This window comes from Daphnia pulex, chromosome 10 (assembly GCF_021134715.1).
Source record: "Daphnia pulex isolate KAP4 chromosome 10, ASM2113471v1".
NCBI classification, from domain to species: Eukaryota; Metazoa; Arthropoda; class Branchiopoda; order Diplostraca; family Daphniidae; genus Daphnia; species Daphnia pulex.
In genome coordinates, this window is record NC_060026.1 from 15,979,478 (window position 1) to 15,997,385 (window position 17,908).

The 17,908-nt window shown below is 39.8% G+C and overlaps 6 protein-coding genes and 1 long non-coding RNA gene across 7 annotated transcripts; 4 read left to right on the plus strand and 3 right to left on the minus strand.

The window, feature by feature from the left end:
- Window positions 1–148: 148 nt before the first annotated feature.
- Window positions 149–3,923, minus strand: LOC124205731 (thymidine kinase, cytosolic-like). Its single transcript, XM_046603220.1, has 6 exons — window positions 3,769–3,923; window positions 1,282–1,377; window positions 1,069–1,221; window positions 909–999; window positions 730–848; window positions 149–672 (listed from the first exon to the last, which is right to left on the minus strand). Exons 1-6 carry the CDS (start codon window positions 3,820–3,822, stop codon window positions 421–423), a joined length of 765 nt encoding a protein of 254 aa, XP_046459176.1. The 5' UTR covers window positions 3,823–3,923; the 3' UTR covers window positions 149–420.
- LOC124205730 (ankyrin repeat domain-containing protein 27-like) lies at window positions 1,441–3,587 on the plus strand. Its single transcript, XM_046603219.1, has 3 exons — window positions 1,441–2,785; window positions 2,845–2,929; window positions 2,994–3,587. The coding sequence occupies exons 1-3, from the start codon at window positions 1,589–1,591 to the stop codon at window positions 3,458–3,460; spliced, it is 1,749 nt and encodes a 582-aa protein (XP_046459175.1). The 5' UTR covers window positions 1,441–1,588; the 3' UTR covers window positions 3,461–3,587.
- Window positions 3,924–4,162: 239 nt separating the features above from the next.
- Window positions 4,163–5,655, minus strand: LOC124205733 (longitudinals lacking protein, isoforms H/M/V-like). The gene is made up of 6 exons (XM_046603222.1): window positions 5,515–5,655; window positions 5,202–5,369; window positions 4,828–5,136; window positions 4,564–4,765; window positions 4,383–4,501; window positions 4,163–4,321 (listed from the first exon to the last, which is right to left on the minus strand). The coding sequence occupies exons 1-6, from the start codon at window positions 5,653–5,655 to the stop codon at window positions 4,232–4,234; spliced, it is 1,029 nt and encodes a 342-aa protein (XP_046459178.1). The 3' UTR covers window positions 4,163–4,231.
- Window positions 5,656–6,130: 475 nt separating this feature from the next.
- Window positions 6,131–11,693, plus strand: LOC124205732 (1-phosphatidylinositol 4,5-bisphosphate phosphodiesterase gamma-1-like). The gene is made up of 19 exons (XM_046603221.1): window positions 6,131–6,275; window positions 6,378–6,685; window positions 6,789–6,944; window positions 7,012–7,316; window positions 7,380–7,708; window positions 7,769–8,220; window positions 8,282–8,663; window positions 8,727–8,883; window positions 8,943–9,124; window positions 9,185–9,464; window positions 9,538–9,741; window positions 9,804–10,120; window positions 10,188–10,540; window positions 10,611–10,759; window positions 10,820–10,952; window positions 11,010–11,105; window positions 11,168–11,211; window positions 11,274–11,384; window positions 11,467–11,693. The coding sequence occupies exons 2-19, from the start codon at window positions 6,463–6,465 to the stop codon at window positions 11,656–11,658; spliced, it is 4,065 nt and encodes a 1,354-aa protein (XP_046459177.1). The 5' UTR covers window positions 6,131–6,275; window positions 6,378–6,462; the 3' UTR covers window positions 11,659–11,693.
- A 1,246-nt stretch (window positions 11,694–12,939) lies between these two features.
- On the plus strand, window positions 12,940–14,068 carry LOC124205734. The gene is made up of 3 exons (XM_046603224.1): window positions 12,940–13,097; window positions 13,170–13,335; window positions 13,398–14,068. The coding sequence occupies exons 1-3, from the start codon at window positions 13,087–13,089 to the stop codon at window positions 13,947–13,949; spliced, it is 729 nt and encodes a 242-aa protein (XP_046459180.1). The 5' UTR covers window positions 12,940–13,086; the 3' UTR covers window positions 13,950–14,068.
- A 397-nt stretch (window positions 14,069–14,465) lies between these two features.
- Window positions 14,466–15,156, minus strand: LOC124205735 (protein Churchill-like). The gene is made up of 3 exons (XM_046603225.1): window positions 15,002–15,156; window positions 14,808–14,940; window positions 14,466–14,721 (listed from the first exon to the last, which is right to left on the minus strand). The coding sequence occupies exons 1-3, from the start codon at window positions 15,038–15,040 to the stop codon at window positions 14,555–14,557; spliced, it is 339 nt and encodes a 112-aa protein (XP_046459181.1). The 5' UTR covers window positions 15,041–15,156; the 3' UTR covers window positions 14,466–14,554.
- A 439-nt stretch (window positions 15,157–15,595) lies between these two features.
- Window positions 15,596–17,824, plus strand: LOC124205736. Its single transcript, XR_006879454.1, has 4 exons — window positions 15,596–16,133; window positions 16,217–16,441; window positions 16,504–16,601; window positions 17,433–17,824. It is a non-coding gene; the product is annotated as an uncharacterized LOC124205736 (long non-coding RNA).
- Window positions 17,825–17,908: the final 84 nt, after the last annotated feature.

Below are 17,908 nucleotides of genomic sequence, written 5' to 3' on the forward strand. Positions count from 1 at the left end.
AAAGTACACCTTGATTTCTAAAAGTCGCTTTGCCCTTCAGCGGTGTCGACTATCTCAAATGTTAGCCGAATTCGATAGTCTTCGCCCTGTTTCCTACGTAGTCAAATGAGGCATATGCAAAAATCTACATGAGCATCGAATACCTGCATGGGGGAGTGATGTAGGCAAATTTTTATTTGGTTTGTAGTAAAATTTAGTACTACACTTTATTACAGCTGGTTAAAAATGGTAACTATTGTAGTCTTGTACCGGTTTCTCGATATCTCAAGTGATAATAATTAAAAAGAAATGACAATTTTCATGAGACTCAATGAAAGAAGAAAAACGATCTGTAAAATGACGGAGGGAAGTAAAATGGAAGGGAATCAAACTATTACGTCATGCCACATGTAAAATCGAAAAGTGGTTTTTTCTCAATTTTTAAAAATTTTCCTTGTCGAAGGAAAGGATTCGATTAACGTCGGCCGTGAGAGGCTTCGTCGGGCTGTTGTTCATTTTGAGAGGTGATTTCTTATTAGCTTGCTGTTGTTGCTGGAAGTGATGGAAAGGCGATGACATCCGATTGCCATGGCAACAGTCATCCGCCAAAGTTTCGACATTGGACTCGCTGAATTTTCGGTAACATTCACGGCAGACCGCCATGTATTTTTCCGTTCCGCCAATTAGTTCCACCTTATTTATTGATCGATTTTAAATGCGAGTTCAAACTAAATTAATTTAATTCCCTACCTCCGTTTCGGAGCCAAGTCGTTGAGTGAAGGCCGCCTCCCCGTAGCAGCGCATACAAACGGCTGTCAGTTTAACGACATTTTCAGCTAACGGAACCAAATTCAAGAAATTTCCGAAACCTGAAATAATTCGATATTTTTAATTAATTAGAATAACAATTAATTTAATTTAATTTTTACCTGATCGTTGGTAAGTTCCGTCCAGTGCGGCCACTACGACAATTTTACCAGCGTTGGCCATCGCTTCACAAAACTCGACTACATCAGGAAACTGTAAGCCAAGAAAAAATTGTTTGTTGCCTTAAACCAATTGGAATATCGTAATGTTAATTTAGCTTACGAATTGGCCTTCGTCAATCCCGATAACGCTGCAAGAATCGGCCAGGTGTGCGATGGATGACAGGACGGTGGCCGCAACGGCCGCCCGATGTTGATGATCGTGAGTAGCCACCCCCTGGCCGCATTTCGATTCATACCGCAAGTCTTTGGCATACTGAAATCATCATTAGTATTAAAATTAAGTTGTAAAATAAATAAAATAATCAAAAATTACCTTGACGATCAAACATTTGTGATTGGCCACTTCATAGCGTTTCAAACGGCGAATTAATTCGGTTGTTTTGCCCGAAAACATGGGCCCAAAGATAATCTGCGTAGACAAAAAGTAGGGGGGATTTTAATAACTAGGCGCACCGGTGAAATTTTGGCAATACAAACTGTCAGTAAACAAAGAAATAAAAATAACAACGTCGGAAACGGGTCGGAAGTGAGTCATTTAAAGATAGTAGCTGACACAGAAAATTGCCATTCTGGACCTTTCCAACGTTAGGAAAGGATCATTTTAAAGTTTTATCCAAATTATGGAGTACGACGAAGATCTTTCAAGTAATCCCTTTTTGAAGTTTTTCCAGGAGAATTGTACAGTTTTGTACGAAGAAGCTGTCAAGAATCAATGGATCCTTTGCATTCCATCGGCAAACAGTGTCTGTCAAGATCAGTTCGACGAGTTCTATGTTCGCAAGCACTTGATCATGCAACATGGAGGAGAATCCAGGACACTGACCAATGAGCCAGTTCAAATAAGTGACGACAGGCTGAAATTTGGATCGACTTCAGTTCGCATCCTGTTCCAGGAAACAATCTACACAAAATTGGGAAAAGTAAGGGCTCTCTGTATCGTCAGAGATGATCCAAATGCCAAGAACATCAAAAGCCCCACCATTCTTCAGAAAAAATCTATTCGAGACTCTGTAAGAACAGTCAAGATCACTTTGGCCAACTACATGAAATCAGATCAAGATTTCGTCTCACCAGAAAAATTGAAACAATGCCTAGATGAAGTTAAAAACTACTTTTCAAGCCTCGACAGAAGAATCTCAAGCTGTGTTATTCACAATCTCTACAGCCAGTTGATGGATCTCGTCACAATTGAGGCCAACAAAATTGATGCGAACCTCAACAAAATCAGGAGGAACAACTGTGACATTACACTTCAAGATCTTGAACTCCCCGAGGAGTTCTCATCAAGTATTACCATGGCACTTGCAGAACTGGAAAAGTTATCGGACAAAAAGTTGGTGACTGACAAGTTGGATTGTCTACGAAAAACAGTCAATTTTCTAACCAAAACAGATGTTCCAGCTGACCTGAATGCTGACAATTTACTGGCACTATTGAGCTACCTCATTCTGAAATCTCAAGTGACCAATTGGGCAGCCCAACTGGAGTTCATCAAATTCTTTCACACATCAAGTCTATTAGGTGAAGATGGCTACCTCATCTCAACATTAGAAGCGGCGATAGATCACCTGAAACTGGGCAGTTTCAATCAAACATTACCCAAAGATGTCCCTGACACACCGTTATTCAGAGCATCGGCTTTTGGCGATGCGGAAGCGCTAACAGAGCTCCTGTTCAGTTCCAAATTCGAGTGCCACCCATTGTGTTCGTGCCATTCCTGCGGATTGCCAAGAGTAGTCGACGCAATAGGAACCGATTCCAGGGGATGGACAGCTCTCCACTATGCAACGTATTACGGTCACAGCGACGCTACCCAGGTAAAACGGTTGAAATAATTAACAGAATATAGAGTTTGAATGATTAAAATCGTTCATAGGTTCTACTGAGAACATCCTTTCGCGATAAAGTTCAAATTCCTGATCCTGTAGGACGTACAGCCTTGCACTGGGCCGCTTTTAGAGGTATAAAATATTAGGAAAAACAGTTTTGTGCATAAATTAAACATTAAATCATTTTTCTTGGTAGGTTTCCAAACGTGTTTACTGTTGTTGTGCCACCAGTCCGGTTGTGATTTAAATTGTCGAGATCTTCAAGGGAATACGGCCCTTCATTTGGCGGTTTTAAACGGACACGAACCGTGCGTCAAGGCCCTTTTATACTATTCGGAGCAAGCTCATTTTCGACTTAATTACGACGCCATGAATGGAAACGGGGACACAGCATTGCACTTGGCAGCCAGATGGGGTTACACCAATATTGTTCAACTTTTGCTGCAATGGGAAGTGGACTGCAGAATTTTCAACAAGCACAAGCAAACGGCTTCCGATGTGTCACAAAACCTCAAAATTTCGAGGATGATATCAAAATTCTGTGAGCTTGGAGGGAAAAACTTTAAGGAAGGATTTGGCAGTGGCAGATTCTGGACTGGCCTCACTCGTCAACTTTCCCTGAAACGAAAACCCATACCACTAAATCCAATGAGTGATTCCTAAACATATTTTATTTTAACATAGTGTTATTCTCAAATAATTAAATGTTTGCCTTATGCCGATTTTAAATTAATTTTATGTTGATTTACCCTCAGAACCTACGAAATAAACATATTCTTTACCCACAGAATTGAATGCTAGTTTTAGCTTTATAACATGTTTTCTTTACACTATTTCAAGTAAACAAGGTTTTCGTAAATCTTTGTTCGAACTTATATAGTGTGGAAAGTTGACAAAAATGTGATTGCATGTCACGAAACTTTAAATTCACTCCATAGACTGTAAATGCAAGAATAACAGAGGGATTCTACCTGGATTTGTCCTTTTGGGTGGTTCAGTTGGCAATTTCCGTACGAAACAGACATTTTTAGGCTTGAATAAAATGGTAGTTAACAGATCTGTGGTTTTCAACGACACTACGAAATTTTTCCTTCAGCGTGGAATTCTCCCGCCCAATTAGATAATAATCCAGAACAGCGTTGTCGATAGTAAACGTATTTAAACCTTAAAAACGAACAAAATTTCTAACAAAAATAAATATTGGGGTATTTTATAATTATAGTCTTATAGAAGACTTGAAATTCTTTTTAAAAAATTACATAAATTAGTATAGGTTGTTTATAGTGTTGTAATAACAAAATAATCTAAAACCAAAGTAGGCTAGAGGTTCTGTGTGCTACAATAACCGACAAACGGAGAAGTAGATGCCAGAAATTTGACTTTATTTTTATCACCAAGCCGAGAAAACCAAATTAAGCAATCGTATTTCACTTATTAAGTTTGAATATATCGGTATCGTCCGTAAAGTGTGCTGTATGACACACCCAAAAGCTGAGCTCCTTTCCTCATGTCCAGTTCGCGATCCTGTCAAGTGTAAAAAAATTAATGTGAGTTGGATGGTTAATAAGGTGCAATTTATAATTACCTGTATTCCTTTCAAGACAGCTTGCGTGAAGGGTTCTTCCCAGTATTGTTGTCGATTTCCATGGCATTGGGCGATGTAGTCGTTGAATTTATAAACGATAAATCCTCGGAAGAAATCACCTAAATGAAATTATATTAACAATTTCAGTTCCATTAATGAAGAAGAAAATAGTTAACATTACATATGCATTGCTCTTGTTTGACTTGAGGGTGCGGATCACATTCAATGTTGGAAAATGTTGGCGAATCTTGGAGGACAGGATCGCATTCCAGCAGAATCGGTTCAAACGACGCCACGAAATTTGGTGATGTAATCTTATTGGTGAAATTGGGTGGAATCGGAGTAGAATCGTTGTTAACGGGTGTCGTTTTTCTTGGGGTTTCCTGAACAAATTAAAATTTATTCAAACGCATTCAGCTCGGAGGTTAAATTCAAACAAAAATACCATGGAAACGACTTTTTCAATGCGAGGTGAGAAGTTGGTGGACGAAGTTTGACTGTGGTCTGAATAAGGACTGCCGGAATCATGGTTTTCCGGCTCTATACTACGTCGAATCCGAAGTCGTTTTCTGGATGACGATTTCACACGATCGTTGTGCGACTTTTGAAGCTCTGACGGAAGATTGGTCGGTGATGAAGACACTTCCCTCATCGATGTTGTTGCATCGCCGTTGGTATTCTTTTCTTGGGTCGCTTGTGCTAGGCCATTAACTCCTAGACTTTCAGCTGTCTTCAGCAACGATCCTAGTTGTTCCTACATTCGTTTTAAATCATTTTCTGTGCCATAAATGTGCTCAAATTTTGTATAGTTAATTATACTCGTGATATGTTGATTTCTCCCTTGTACATGAATTCGATGATACAGGATAAATCTTCGAAACTGGTATCACGCATAATCACAATCATCGGTCCTGGAGAACACGTCGATTCCATGTGATGTTCCAAAAAGAGCTTTTCAAAATACTTGCTAGAAGCCGACAGCACCATCTAGCGTTCAAAATAAACAACCAAAGAAATAACAAAACAGTGGCAGCGATGTTTTTCGTCTGCATTAATATAAAAATAACTCAAAAAGAAAAAAAGAAAAAAAAGAAAAGTCCGTGTTTTTCATTTTAATTACTTAAAATTTTACCTTGTGTGCTCGAATGCTGCGTCCCTGTGCCGCCAGAGTGACATCGGTGAAACTTTCGTTGGAAAACAATCTGCCAAAGACGTTGAGCAGGTTGTTCGAGTGGTTTTCCCATTTCAGGCGAAACTGATGAAGATTAGACATGATTAACTAGTAACTATGGGAATCAGAAACGTTCCAACTTTAGCAAATTTCAATCAAAACAAGTTTTCTTTGCTCAAAGGGTAACAACCAAGGTCTGCGAGGTGATGCCAAAATCGACCATATGTCTCTTGAAACTATCGATTTTGTCGATAACAATTAATCGATCATCGTAATCTCTTTTCCCGTTTACAAACAATCGACATTTGGGGTTTCGCTGGGGTTTCGTGATAACGAAAACTCTAGTCAAGAGTAAACCGCATCCGCTGGATTTATTCGTCCACCAACCATTGAATGTTTCCATGAAGATGCAAAGACAGCCGCAAAGACAATTTCGTTATCGTCCGGGTTATTTCCATTTCCTTGCACGTTTGAATGTCAGATTCAAAACAGGTTTCCCAATTGTGCTCACACGCGGATGACCTTCCCGTTTGAAAGCTGCGGGGCAAAACCTTGAAACGTTCGTGTCGTTTGTAATCACGGGGAAGAAAAGTTACCGCCCGTTCTCCCGTCACAGCTGTTTTTGTATATTCCTATTCTTTTCCCATTCAGACTCAACTTCCACATAGTAACGGCTGTCAAAAAATTCGACCCTCGTTAGCAACGTGATTCGATCACATTAGGTAAGTTTTTGAAAATTTTCTATTTTAATTAAATTAACCTGTGAGTCTGTGAGAGATTTACAAAAGTGATAGCACAAATTTAACCTTTGATTGGATGTTCAGATCAAGGTTGTCGGGAATTTCCCGATCACCACTCCGGCACGAACACAAACCCTCTATTCGTGAGTTGTGAATCACTCGGCGTGACATGATGTTGTCTCCAAGTGCGTACAGCGATGAAGGTGCGCCAACAAATGAATTGTCATTCCAAGAGCTGGAAATAATCATTGGCCATCTGGAGATCGGCACCGTGGTCACGAAATTCTTCAAGAACAAACAGCCAGACAAGAGGAACTTGCTGTTCAAGAGAGAATCCCGGCAAATTGTCTGGTACAAGGAAATGAGCAAGAGGAACGTCTACGAAGGAATTAGTAAGCGCATTTTTCAATTCTTTTTAATTTACGCGGCAACGTTGCATCTCTCCCGTCAAACCATGGTCAAACTTACAAACAAAACATTCTCTTCTATTGGCAGTTGATTTAAGGGAAGTTAAGGAAATTCGAACTGGCAAAAGTTCGAGAGATTTTGAAAGATGGAACAACTTACCGGAATACGCCAAGTTCGAAGATAATCGATGCCTGGCCGTTTTCTATGGCCGCGAATTCCGTCTGAAAACACTTTCCATTTGTGGTACTTACACCTTCAAATCGATCAAGTTATTCTTGACAACAATAAACTTGTAATTTATTTCTTTTAGCCATTTCGAAACAAGAATGCGACCGATGGATAGAAGGACTGCACTACCTGACCCGAGACACTTGCAACACAATATCTTACCCTCTACAGCTGGAACGTTGGATATGGAAGGAATTTTACAACATGACTCCAGACAGGACCACCGTCACTCTGAAAGATGTCAAAGTCTTTCTGCCGCTCATTAACTGTCAAATTCCCAAAACTCGTTTGAAAGAAGTTTTCCATGAAGTCAACAATCGAAATAATGGTGAACTTTCATTTGACGAATTTGCTTCACTCTGCCACATCCTCACCTACGACGGAACTGTATGCATTTACAATTAATTATGCTTTAATTCAAGTTTCTAAAATCAAGTTTATTCGTCGTAGATATACCACACGTTCTTCCAGAAATTTTCCACCGACGGAGTGATTATTTCACTGGCGGATTTCCAGACGTTCCTGGCCGAACAAGGTGACAGCAAAGCCTTCAAGGAAAGCGACTTGGTGACGGCCATGTTCATGCGAGATTTCGTGCGGGATCCACGACGTAGTACCGTGGCCGATCAAGACTACGAAGAAGGATTCTTCACCGCCAAAGAGTTTATGAGTTATATGTTTTCCCAACACAACGAACTCTTGGATCCTAAACACAAAGTTGTCAACCAAGACATGGACCAGCCCTTGTCTCATTACTGGATCGCTTCCTCTCACAACACGTCAGTGCCCTAACAATTAATTTTGAAAGGTTTATTAAAATTATTATTTTTATTTTAAAGGTATTTGACTGGCGACCAGCTGAAAAGTATGTCCAGTGTTGAGGCTTACGCTCGATGTCTGATGCTAGGCTGTCGATGTGTCGAGCTGGATTGCTGGGACGGCCCGGATGGTATCCCCGTCATCTACCACGGAAATACAATCACGACGAAAATCAGTTTCCTGGACGTCGTGAAAACAATTCGTGATCACGCGTTCGTCACTTCACCTTACCCGGTCATCCTATCCCTCGAGGATCACTGCTGTCTGACCCAGCAGACTAAAATGGCCGCAATTTTCGAAGAAATCCTTGGTCCCATGTTGCTGAAAACGCCCATACCCCACCAGAAAATGGATCAGGAAATGCTGCCGTCTCCCAACGAATTAAAAGGGAAAATTATCCTCAAGCACAAGAAATTACCGGAAAAATCCACTGACACCACTTCGCAAACGGTTGAGCAACCGGAATGCTGCAGTAAGAATAATAACATTTCCTGGATTACGTGTAATTGTCTAATTATTTGAATTGATTGCAGTCGCCGATTCCGACAGTGGGCCCTTGGAGAAGAACGGAATTTTGTACTTGGAAGACAAAGTGAAAGGCGAATGGGTTTCTCATTTCTTCGTCCTGAGCGACGCCAAAATGTATTACACCAAATTCAACGCCAAGGACAATCAGACGGAAGAGGAAGAGGAATACGAAGAGGATGACACCATTTCAATGGCTTACCAGCCCGTGCCGGAAGGCGTTCCGGAATACGAGCTCCATTTCGGCGAGGTCTGGTTCCACGGTCGATTGGAAGGAGGTCGAATCCGGTCGGAAGAACTTTTGAAACAATACGGACCCAGTCTAGGTGATGGAGCATTTCTTGTCCGAAATAGCGACAACTTTGTTGGTGATTTCTCCCTGTCGTTTTGGTAATTTTCATTAATGTTTATGGTCAGTAATTATTTTTAAAAATGAAAAATTACGGGATTTAGGCGCCAAGGAAAGGTTTATCACCTTCGAATTCGTCGGCCAACTCGTACCGGAAACGATGGGAAACCCGTGAAAATGTATCAGCTGGAAAACGGCGTCTATTTCGACAGTTTGTACAGTTTGGTTGTCAACTACAGAATCAATCCACTTAAAAGTCCCGTAAGTAATTGATTCCTTCTAGTAAAACCGCATTTCATCATTTATTATTTCCAATTTAGAGTTTCAGCATCGTTTTCAACAATCCAGTTCCTCAACCTAGCACTCACGAGAGGATGAAGTGGTACCACCCAACAAAAGGGCAAGCGGAAGCCGTCGAATTACTCCGCAGCATTCCAAACGATGGAGCTTTTCTGGTCCGACCAAGTGATAAAGAATCGGGCACATTTTCCATCTCGTTCAGGTTTGAATGACTTTAAATATTATTTTGGCTTTCACAATTAAACCGGAAGAAATGAAACAGGGCGGAAGGAGAAATCAAGCACTGCCGGATTAAACAAGAAGGCCGTTTGTTTATCATTGGATCGGCCCAGTTTGAGAGTCTCGTCGATTTGATCAATTATTACGAGGTGAATCCTCTTTACGGACAAGTTCACCTCCGCATTCCGGTGACGGATGATATATTAACGCAAATTGAGCAAGGCCTTCCTATTGGCGAACCAACTTGCAATTCAGATCCATCAGCAAAGGAACTCAAACAGGATCTCTATTTGGTATCCGACGCTCTGATGGGTCCAATGGGGGTGTGTATACAACAATCATTTATATCAACATCATTTATAGAAATGACGTTTAAACTAATTTGTTTGGTTTAAGATTACGGTCAAGTCGCTGCAAAGTTACCAAAGTCAAGAAGACGACGAACTGAGTTTCCCTAAAAACGCCATCATCAAAAACGTCAAGAAAGTCGATCAACATTGGTGGCGGGGAGACTACGGAGGACGACTGCAGTATCTTTTTATGGCCAATCTCACGCAAGAAATTGATTCCGAAGAAGCTCAACGATTCCTGGAAGAAAATGTAATGATCCAATTTATTATCCACTTCATTTGGCTTTTACAAATTTAATTTGCTCTTGACAGTCAGCCGATGGAGTTGCCAATGGACTGCAGACTAAAGAAAGTTACGATGTGGCCGGGGCTGAAGTGGAGCTGTTGAAATTGCAAGCGTCGCTGGTCAGGGCCCAGTCTGTTTCAAAAGTCGAATCCGAAAACGTCGAAAAAGTCGAACGTTCCGTCAGCGTCAACGTCCCAGAGTACACCACCTCTCCCAGCACCGAAAACAAACCGAGTGGCTCACCCGAGTGGCTACTCCGCGTGAAATTGGCATCCAAAACGGAAACACTCGAATTGGGTGTCGAGACCAGAGAAGATGCCCTGGAGTGGCGCAAAGCTATCACGTAACTAAATCATCAATTGATTTTAAATTGAGCAAATGAATTATACTAAATTTTGATGGATTGACAGGAGCATTAGCGGCGATCCGCTCGAACCCCAAGACACCAAGAATTACAGCGAAATCGAAATCCGATGCAGAATTTCCAAAGCCCTTTCCGACCAAGTCGTGTACTGCCGGGCCAAGCATTTCAATCAGGAGCGAATTGTGGGCGAGGGACGCAATCCCTGTGAAATATCGTCCTTCTCCGAAATCAAAGCCGAAAAGTTGATGCTCTACGAACCGAAATTCTTCCTCTGGTACCACCAGGTGATGTTGAGTCGTTTGTACCCGAAAGCCACACGAATGGACTCGAGTAATTACAGCCCAATGCCTTTTTGGAACGTCGGCAGTCAGATTGTGGCTTTGAATTACCAGACACCCGGTTCGTCATTTGAAAGATTTTTACGCCTTTGATTTGATTAATTAATTTATGATTTAAATTAATTTGATAGATAAAAACATGCAGATCAACGAAGCGAAATTTTTACAAAACGGCAAAAGCGGTTATGTTTTGAAACCGAGTTACATGCGGAAGACATCCGACTATAATCCGTCCTACTGTTCATTGTCTGACGAGGATCCCGTTTCACTCGTTGTCAAGGTAATAATTAATCAAACTCCTCTTTTTTATACGAAGCTATTTATTGAAATATTTTTATAGATCATTGCTGCTCGGCACCTGACCACACGCCATTTGAAATCTAAACGAGGCATTGTTAGTCCTTATGTCGAGGTTGAAGTGATTGGCTGCAATCAAGATTCGATTAGCAACAAACGTACCACAAAGACCATCCGTACGAGACTGTTTTGATGTTCGTTTCATTTTGATTGATTCAATTATTTCTCTATAGCTGACAACGGTTTCAATCCTTTTTGGGACGAATCATTTCAATTACACATCGCACGCCCTTCTTTGGCTATTCTGCGGTTCGCCGTCTATGACTCGGGTAAACTTTTGAAATAGATCAAAAAATTGATTACAATAATTTATTTGTTATTTTTACGGCAGACATGTTCGGAGAATCGTGTCTTATTGCCCAGGCCACATATCCGGTATCAATCAATTTAATTCAAATAGTAAAAATGAGTGTTACTTAATTTTTTGAAATATTTAGCTTGCGTGCATTCGCCGAGGGTATAGAAGCGTGCCATTAAAGAATGGCTTCAGTGAACTGCTGGAAATGTCATCCCTCCTTATTCTGTTGGATCACCAGAAACGGAAAAAAGTATTATTCTTATTCTTATTGATTAACTATGACTTGTAATATTTATTTCTCACTGTTTTTAAATAATGTTCCGGATAACCAGGAATCATTCAGCATGGTTAGCAATACAGTGCTGCTGCAGAAAGACCGTGCGGATAGGCTCCGTGAATTACAAGCGCAAATCTCCGAGGCTGAATTACGTGAAGACGACACGGCGGTACAGTTGGCCCGTGCTGAATTCCAGGAAATTGAGTCGCAAATGGTCGAAGAGTTTCATCGTATGGCTTATTATTAGCCAGTGAAAATAAGAAATCATGTGCTTCCCAATTTTTTAGAAAATACAAGGACAACTTTGTTTCATAGATTTGCTTAAAGTATACCTAGTAGACTCTAGCTAATGTATCCCTCGAGATTGTTACTTAATGACTGGATATGATTAATTACTGATGTAGAGCATGGGTTTTAGTCAGGTGATTATTGATGAAGGCCAACAGCGATGGCAGGGCGATAATAAAAGAGAATTTGGGAAGCAACTAGACAGTTGTCTGTTGGAATCCAACAAGTCTGTAGCTGGTCTCTAGCAAGTGGTAGCAACAGAATTTGCGTATTTTATTCTACGGTAACTTTTGATTTGCAAAATGTTCCTCAGGTGAGATATCAGCTAGGATTTTTGAAAAATTCCCTCTCATAAGTTTTAGTTTTTACAAATTCACAGGTTTTCCACTATTATTTTTCTGTTGGGCTGGGTCTCCGCTAAATCGGTGAATTTGCTTTCTTTTAATGATGACAATAATAATGGCGACACTACCGATGGTGTGGTTTATCTCTACTCTGAATTAAGAGTCACGGTAAACATTCTTTATTCATTTCTCCATTTATGAATTGGATTTAAAATTATAGTTATTCTCTTCAGACGCTGGATCCCATCATTACAGAGCCCACCAAACGGGATGCGGACAGTAACGTGACGGCCACACCTTTGTCCCATCTTCCCCTCAGTATTAGTAGGGATATGGAATACCCGCCCAAATCTATTCCTTCTGAGGAAGATGTTGACTTTCCAACTGATGATTATGACATCGAATGTGACACCGAAGGTATGTGCTGGGATCACTATGACTACTAGAAGAGCAATGCAATTCCATCTTCTATCAAAGAGCTGGCTACAACAGGTGGCCAAAACAAATATTTTATCTGTATTCTACTATTTCCCATAACATTTGTGTGGTTCAAGGTGTAATTTGTATCATGAATTCAAATATATAAGCTGGTGTGAACATCATCTAATTAGTATTCGTCAGTTTAATTTTGACTGATGTACCCTATTCATTTTTACACCTGAGGAACCTAGAACTGAAGTCTATAGAGATGCAAATTTATCTCAAACTTAAAGTATAGGCCTGTAGGACTCTGTGTAATTGAACAATTTTGTATAATTCAATTCGTTTCAGGAATTTAAAATAATTGCATTAGGAAAGGGTGAGGTAACAGGTGAAAAAACGCCCCTCAATCACACCTGAATATGCTGATGGCTCCCGCCGATTTCTGACAAGGGATCCTCGTAGTAGCCAAGGGGGATGTAGGGCCAGTATAAAAGACGCCACGCAATTGAATGAAATCGTCAGTCGTCTCTGAGAATTCAGCAGCAAAGTTCTAGTCTCATCAGAATTTTGCTTTGCATTTTTAGACTGCCCTTCACTAGTATCCATTCATCTATTCCAACATGTTTATCAGGTATAATTCATTTTGATTTTATTGTTTCTTGACTCTTGTTTAAGTGTGTGATTAATGTTTTATTTATTTAAGATTATCTGTCGCTGTATTCTTGATGAGTGTCCTGTCTGCCGTGTTGGGTGCCAGCGTCTCCGTCAACTCTACCGAATTGTCCAAGAATGCTACAAATCTGGACAACTCGACAAAGTCGCTGAACGGTAGCGAAATCTCCCTCAAGATTCGTGAAGCTGATTTGGTGGTAAATTCTATTTAAATTATTCTATGTGGAACAGTTTCTTATGCTTGCCTTTGTAATTGTAGAAGTTGAATGCCTCCGAGTCCATGAATTCAACTAGAAATTCGACCCACCTGAACGAAACTATGAAGCTGGAGACCCGCGAATCCGGAGACGAGAAATTGGTTCTTGACTTGGGCAATTCTACAAAGGCTGGAAACTTTTCCAAGCTCAACGAAACGTTGAAGGCCGACAACGTCAGCACCCGCGCCGTCAACGCTTCCATGAGCAACTTGAATGCTACCCACAACGCCACAGCTAATCCATGGGCCGTTCTTCCTCTGTTCCGTGATTTGAATTCGACTCTGCAAAACTCGTCACTCCGCAACTCATCCGAGTCTGTCAATGCAACCAAATCTCCGCGTTCCGCCGATTCCGCCGAGAATTCCATCGAGGATGACAGCGCCGACAAAGAGCTCTCCGGTTTGGATTCCAACGGTACCAGAAGCGAGTCCATGGAGGGTGATATGGAGAATGTTGGTCAAGATGACGGTTCGACCAAGAAGCCTTGCACCACTGTATCTTGTTTGATTAGCCGCGGATGTTCTGACGAGTCTTGTTCTCAAGATGGCAACTGATCACATCCTGGAGCTAATGAGATCCATTAATATGTTCCATAATATCCTGTTTAAATTTATGTAAAAAGCAGTCTGATGTTTTATCTCCAAATGCATTACACGATATAATTTTAAGAGAATCAATTTTCTTGTTACTGTCCTTCCAAATTTAAACATGTTTGGTTACAAACTTCAGACTGTGGCACTTTTTAGTTCTGTTGGACCTCGCCAATTGTGGTTTTAAAGCTTCACCTTGATGATCGTGATCAGAAACAACGACAAATTTAACATTACCAGAAGTTATAGGTTAAAAGTAGCCCTTTTAAAAAACAATTTCAGCATATTGCAACAGTAAGCCAGTAATTGAAAAGCTATCATAGGTGAATCTAATCACATTTTCCATGACAATTTAGGATAAAGTATAGCAGGTAATGAATGCATGTTTCTGTTTGATACAGTTCCTCATTAGGAGTTACCAAGTTTTAGGACCAAATGTGAATGTCAACACAACATTGCACATTTGTGATAGCAGGAAAATTAATTTTTAAAATACAACTGTATTATTAATAATCAGTATTTAAGCGGTATCTTAGAAAAGTGTTACAAAAAAGGTTATGATGGAAAATTTAGAAAAAATCCAAAGAGGCCTTTTGAGGATCATCAGGAAGAATGCTAATTGAATCCTCAGCAGTTCCACACAATGCACAGTCCATTTCATATTCTTGGTAGTCACCTTCGGCCCAGAACTTGTAATTGTGAATGGAAATTATATGCTGGCAAGTACCACAAGCATCTAAATGTTATTGAAATAAATAATTACAAGGGGTGGTAAATTAACATATTAATCTGAATTTATGTTTTTATGCACACTGAACTTACGTTCAAAAACTGTTACTTCGATCCCATCATCTTCTGAAATGGTCTTGTTTAGCACACTCACTTGGTTTGATTGACATTTGCAGCAACATTTCAAATTTGCCATGTAAGCTCCCGAATCTAAGCACATTCTATCCTAAAATGTAAACCGAATTTAGTGACCCATTCTTAAACTTTAATTGATAGTTAAATTATACCCTATTGGGATATTCTTCTTTAAGACAACTTTCACACATAATTGAAGTTAAAAGAGAGGAAATAGTAATGTAGAACAGGAAATGCAGAGGAAGAATACTTCCTTTCTTGTTGGGGTTTGTTTGTTTTCAAAATCGCTACATTTAGTCTGCTCACAACACAGCTACAACGCCATCTATCTCATGAAAAAAAAACGACATGCATTGCGTTTTGGAAAGTTCCGTAATGCAACGGATTGGTACTACCTGCGTTAAGCAAAGCTAACCGAAGGGCTGTTTTTGATTTTTGTTTATTAAAAAAAATTGTGTAAGACGTTCAATAACTCGCTAATGGCCGTAACAAGACAAAGAATAAGAATAATCCAGCTCAGAGTAGGCTACCCGACTACCCGGTTTATCCTTATCCTGTAAGGCTGTAATATTCCTACTTTTTTCGAGAGAACAAACCATTGGGTTTTCTCTGTACTTCTTAAATCAATTTTATTCTTTGAATTCTTATTTTGAAAAAAAAAAAAAAAATTTGACGGTCGAGTTGCATAAATTGGCAACGCTGATGACCGTTTCTCCGCTTCCGTTAAAATACGTCAGTAAGTCTGCAGAGCTGCTCGTTGATGGACATGAATCGCAAGTCATCCCTCCCTTTGTTTTTCGAGCGGCGGATTGGACCATTGCATGGACGTTAAGGCTGCCAACTAAACTAACGTTGTATAAAATTTTCATACATTGAACTGCTTTACTACATTGAGAATTTACCATTTTGTCCGTTCACGCCAGTACTTCTTGCTCTATCTTAGGATCTGTGGTATCCATGAGTTTCCCGTCCCCCAACACGTGGTTGAAATGAAATAATCATTTTAGCCCAGGACTCCATGGACTAAGAACTGGAAGATTCTGAGGAGGAGATGGGCCAATGCACTGAAAGTCTAAAGCGCTAGATAATAAAAACATTTAAATCTCATTCTGATTCTCTAACTAATGAACATTTTATTGATTTCTACAGATATGGGAAAACAAAGAAGAAGAATATTTTCATTAGTCATTGTAGTTGGCACGGCAGTGGTGTTCATGCCCTGTTCTTACTTGAGCAATGCCCAGATTAATAGCCTAAACCTGGCAAATTGTCATCATACTCCAGGTAACTTAGCAACAGACTAGTTTTTGCGACCATTAAATTTATTCTCTCAGTGTGATCACTTTACTTATGTCAATTCTTTACAGATTGATGAAATGGAGAGAATGATGAAAAAATCACCCTTTCATCACAATGACAGCCTAATTTGAGCTTGCTCGAGTGCATGCTGCTGTCAACCTGATGCAGCCAGCAACGGAAGAAGAACCAAGATGATTGAACAAACCTAAACAACAATTACATTCAAAGGTCAGACCTTGAAGTTGGTGACGCAACTGCTCACTCTTCCTCGGCGCCGTCACTCCGACTTTTATGTAAGAAAAATGAATTCTACTAGATTTGTTGTTTTGACTTATATTTTTTTTCTTGTTATTAGGGAAATTGTTACGGCTTCTGCTGTCGTTGTTTCGACAATCGATGTGATTACAACTGCTGGCACGGGGACGTGCAATGAAGGCCTTTCGATGAGCTAAGGTAACAGTAACAGTCAGGGTGTCTTGAATAATTGATTTCAGTTGCTTAAGAAGGAAATACTGCTCAAACGTGCCTTGCTCTCAGTATTGCCATTGCCTTCGTCAGTTCGACAAGCTCCTGTTGCATGCAGTTTCTAAGCTAAAATTGTCTTGAAGAAAGTTGTCCATTCCAACTCGATTGTTTCATGATAATGAAGGAGGAGAACAACTCTCGTAACGATGTTGGTCCTCGTCTCGGATCTGCAGTTTATTTTTTGCCCAGTAGATCAAAGGAGAAATCGACCTCGTTAAAATGTTTTGACTTGTGTTGCCAGTAGTCACGTTCCTAGTCATATCATGGAACCAACATTTTTATCCGATTTGCGCTTCCTGGTACATGCAGTTATTAAGTACCAGAGACACATCAAGAGAACGTGTTACCACATTGCTGACGGTGACAAAGAAAGTAGAGACATTTTTGACGACTTACGAAATCCGTAGTTTGTTTTTGCTCTGCGTTTCTCTTGGACAAAGAAATCCCTTCAGATTTTAAATCTCGATTTTAGAATTCTGTATTTTCCAGTGTCATAAATCACGGTGGTCGTGGGAAATTAAATATTTGTCAAAATCCAACCTCGCCAGTCGCCATTTTCTCCAGGACTCCAGCTTATTGTGACAACTTTATCAACGTGTTTTTGGTTTCGAATATTTGTAAAAATGGGTAAACTAATTGAGAGAAGAATGAGCAACACTTTTTCCTTTTAAGTGTTAATGAATGTATTTTTCGTTAATAGTAAAGTCAAGTGTTGTATTGTTCATTTTAGCTGGCAGTAACAAGTTTTATTCTATATAGGTTCCTGACTGGAATGGTGGAGTTCCAGTGGTGAAGCCAAACAAGTAAACAAGATTGCATTGAGAGAATGCTTTAATTATTATAATGTCAATTTAATAAGCTTAATTTTCTAGAAATGGTATGTTGTGCATTGAAAGTGAGTGAAGTAAAAAGCAAAAAGGAAATTTTTCTGAGATTAAATGAGACAGAAAAGTAGACTGAAAGTAGAATGAAAAAAATATTGACCAAAGAACACTAGTGTTTAGATTAGTTGGGATAGGTAATCATGATACTCGGGAGCTAGATTAAGCTTGTTATTGTTGTACTATTTTTCACGTGAGTTCTCTTAAATGAAGTAATTAGTCAAATCGGTAATGATACTGTAATAAATAAACTTCATAAATTGATATATAGAATTGTGTTATATTTGTCCCACCTCCACCCACAATTCCACCACGTTATAACACACATACAACATAACATGCATTAACACACAC

Excerpts from the sequence above, each read along its gene's own strand:
- LOC124205734 (XM_046603224.1), top strand. Across the intron at positions 13,336-13,397 it reads TTCGTGAAGCTGATTTGGTG|AAGTTGAATGCCTCCGAGTC; the intron begins GTAAATTCTATT and ends TTGTAATTGTAG.
- LOC124205733 (XM_046603222.1), bottom strand. The coding sequence starts at position 5,655 with ATGTCTAATCTTCATCAGTTTCGCCTGAAATGGGAAAACCACTCGAAC. Across the intron at positions 5,370-5,514 it reads GCAGCATTCGAGCACACAAG|ATGGTGCTGTCGGCTTCTAG; the intron begins GTAAAATTTTAA and ends TTTGAACGCTAG. Across the intron at positions 4,766-4,827 it reads TTGAAAAAGTCGTTTCCATG|GAAACCCCAAGAAAAACGAC; the intron begins GTATTTTTGTTT and ends TAATTTGTTCAG.
- LOC124205732 (XM_046603221.1), top strand. The coding sequence starts at position 6,463 with ATGATGTTGTCTCCAAGTGCGTACAGCGATGAAGGTGCGCCAACAAAT. Across the intron at positions 8,884-8,942 it reads TCAATCCACTTAAAAGTCCC|AGTTTCAGCATCGTTTTCAA; the intron begins GTAAGTAATTGA and ends TTTCCAATTTAG. Across the intron at positions 11,385-11,466 it reads ATCACCAGAAACGGAAAAAA|GAATCATTCAGCATGGTTAG; the intron begins GTATTATTCTTA and ends CCGGATAACCAG.
- LOC124205731 (XM_046603220.1), bottom strand. The coding sequence starts at position 3,822 with ATGTCTGTTTCGTACGGAAATTGCCAACTGAACCACCCAAAAGGACAA. Across the intron at positions 1,378-3,768 it reads ACCCAAAAGGACAAATCCAG|ATTATCTTTGGGCCCATGTT; the intron begins GTAGAATCCCTC and ends TTGTCTACGCAG. Across the intron at positions 673-729 it reads GACTTGGCTCCGAAACGGAG|GTGGAACTAATTGGCGGAAC; the intron begins GTAGGGAATTAA and ends TCAATAAATAAG.
- LOC124205730 (XM_046603219.1), top strand. The coding sequence starts at position 1,589 with ATGGAGTACGACGAAGATCTTTCAAGTAATCCCTTTTTGAAGTTTTTC. Across the intron at positions 2,786-2,844 it reads GTCACAGCGACGCTACCCAG|GTTCTACTGAGAACATCCTT; the intron begins GTAAAACGGTTG and ends AATCGTTCATAG. Across the intron at positions 2,930-2,993 it reads GCACTGGGCCGCTTTTAGAG|GTTTCCAAACGTGTTTACTG; the intron begins GTATAAAATATT and ends TTTTCTTGGTAG.
- LOC124205735 (XM_046603225.1), bottom strand. The coding sequence starts at position 15,040 with ATGTGTGAAAGTTGTCTTAAAGAAGAATATCCCAATAGG. Across the intron at positions 14,941-15,001 it reads AAGAAGAATATCCCAATAGG|GATAGAATGTGCTTAGATTC; the intron begins GTATAATTTAAC and ends TTTACATTTTAG. Across the intron at positions 14,722-14,807 it reads CGAAGTAACAGTTTTTGAAC|ATGCTTGTGGTACTTGCCAG; the intron begins GTAAGTTCAGTG and ends AATAACATTTAG.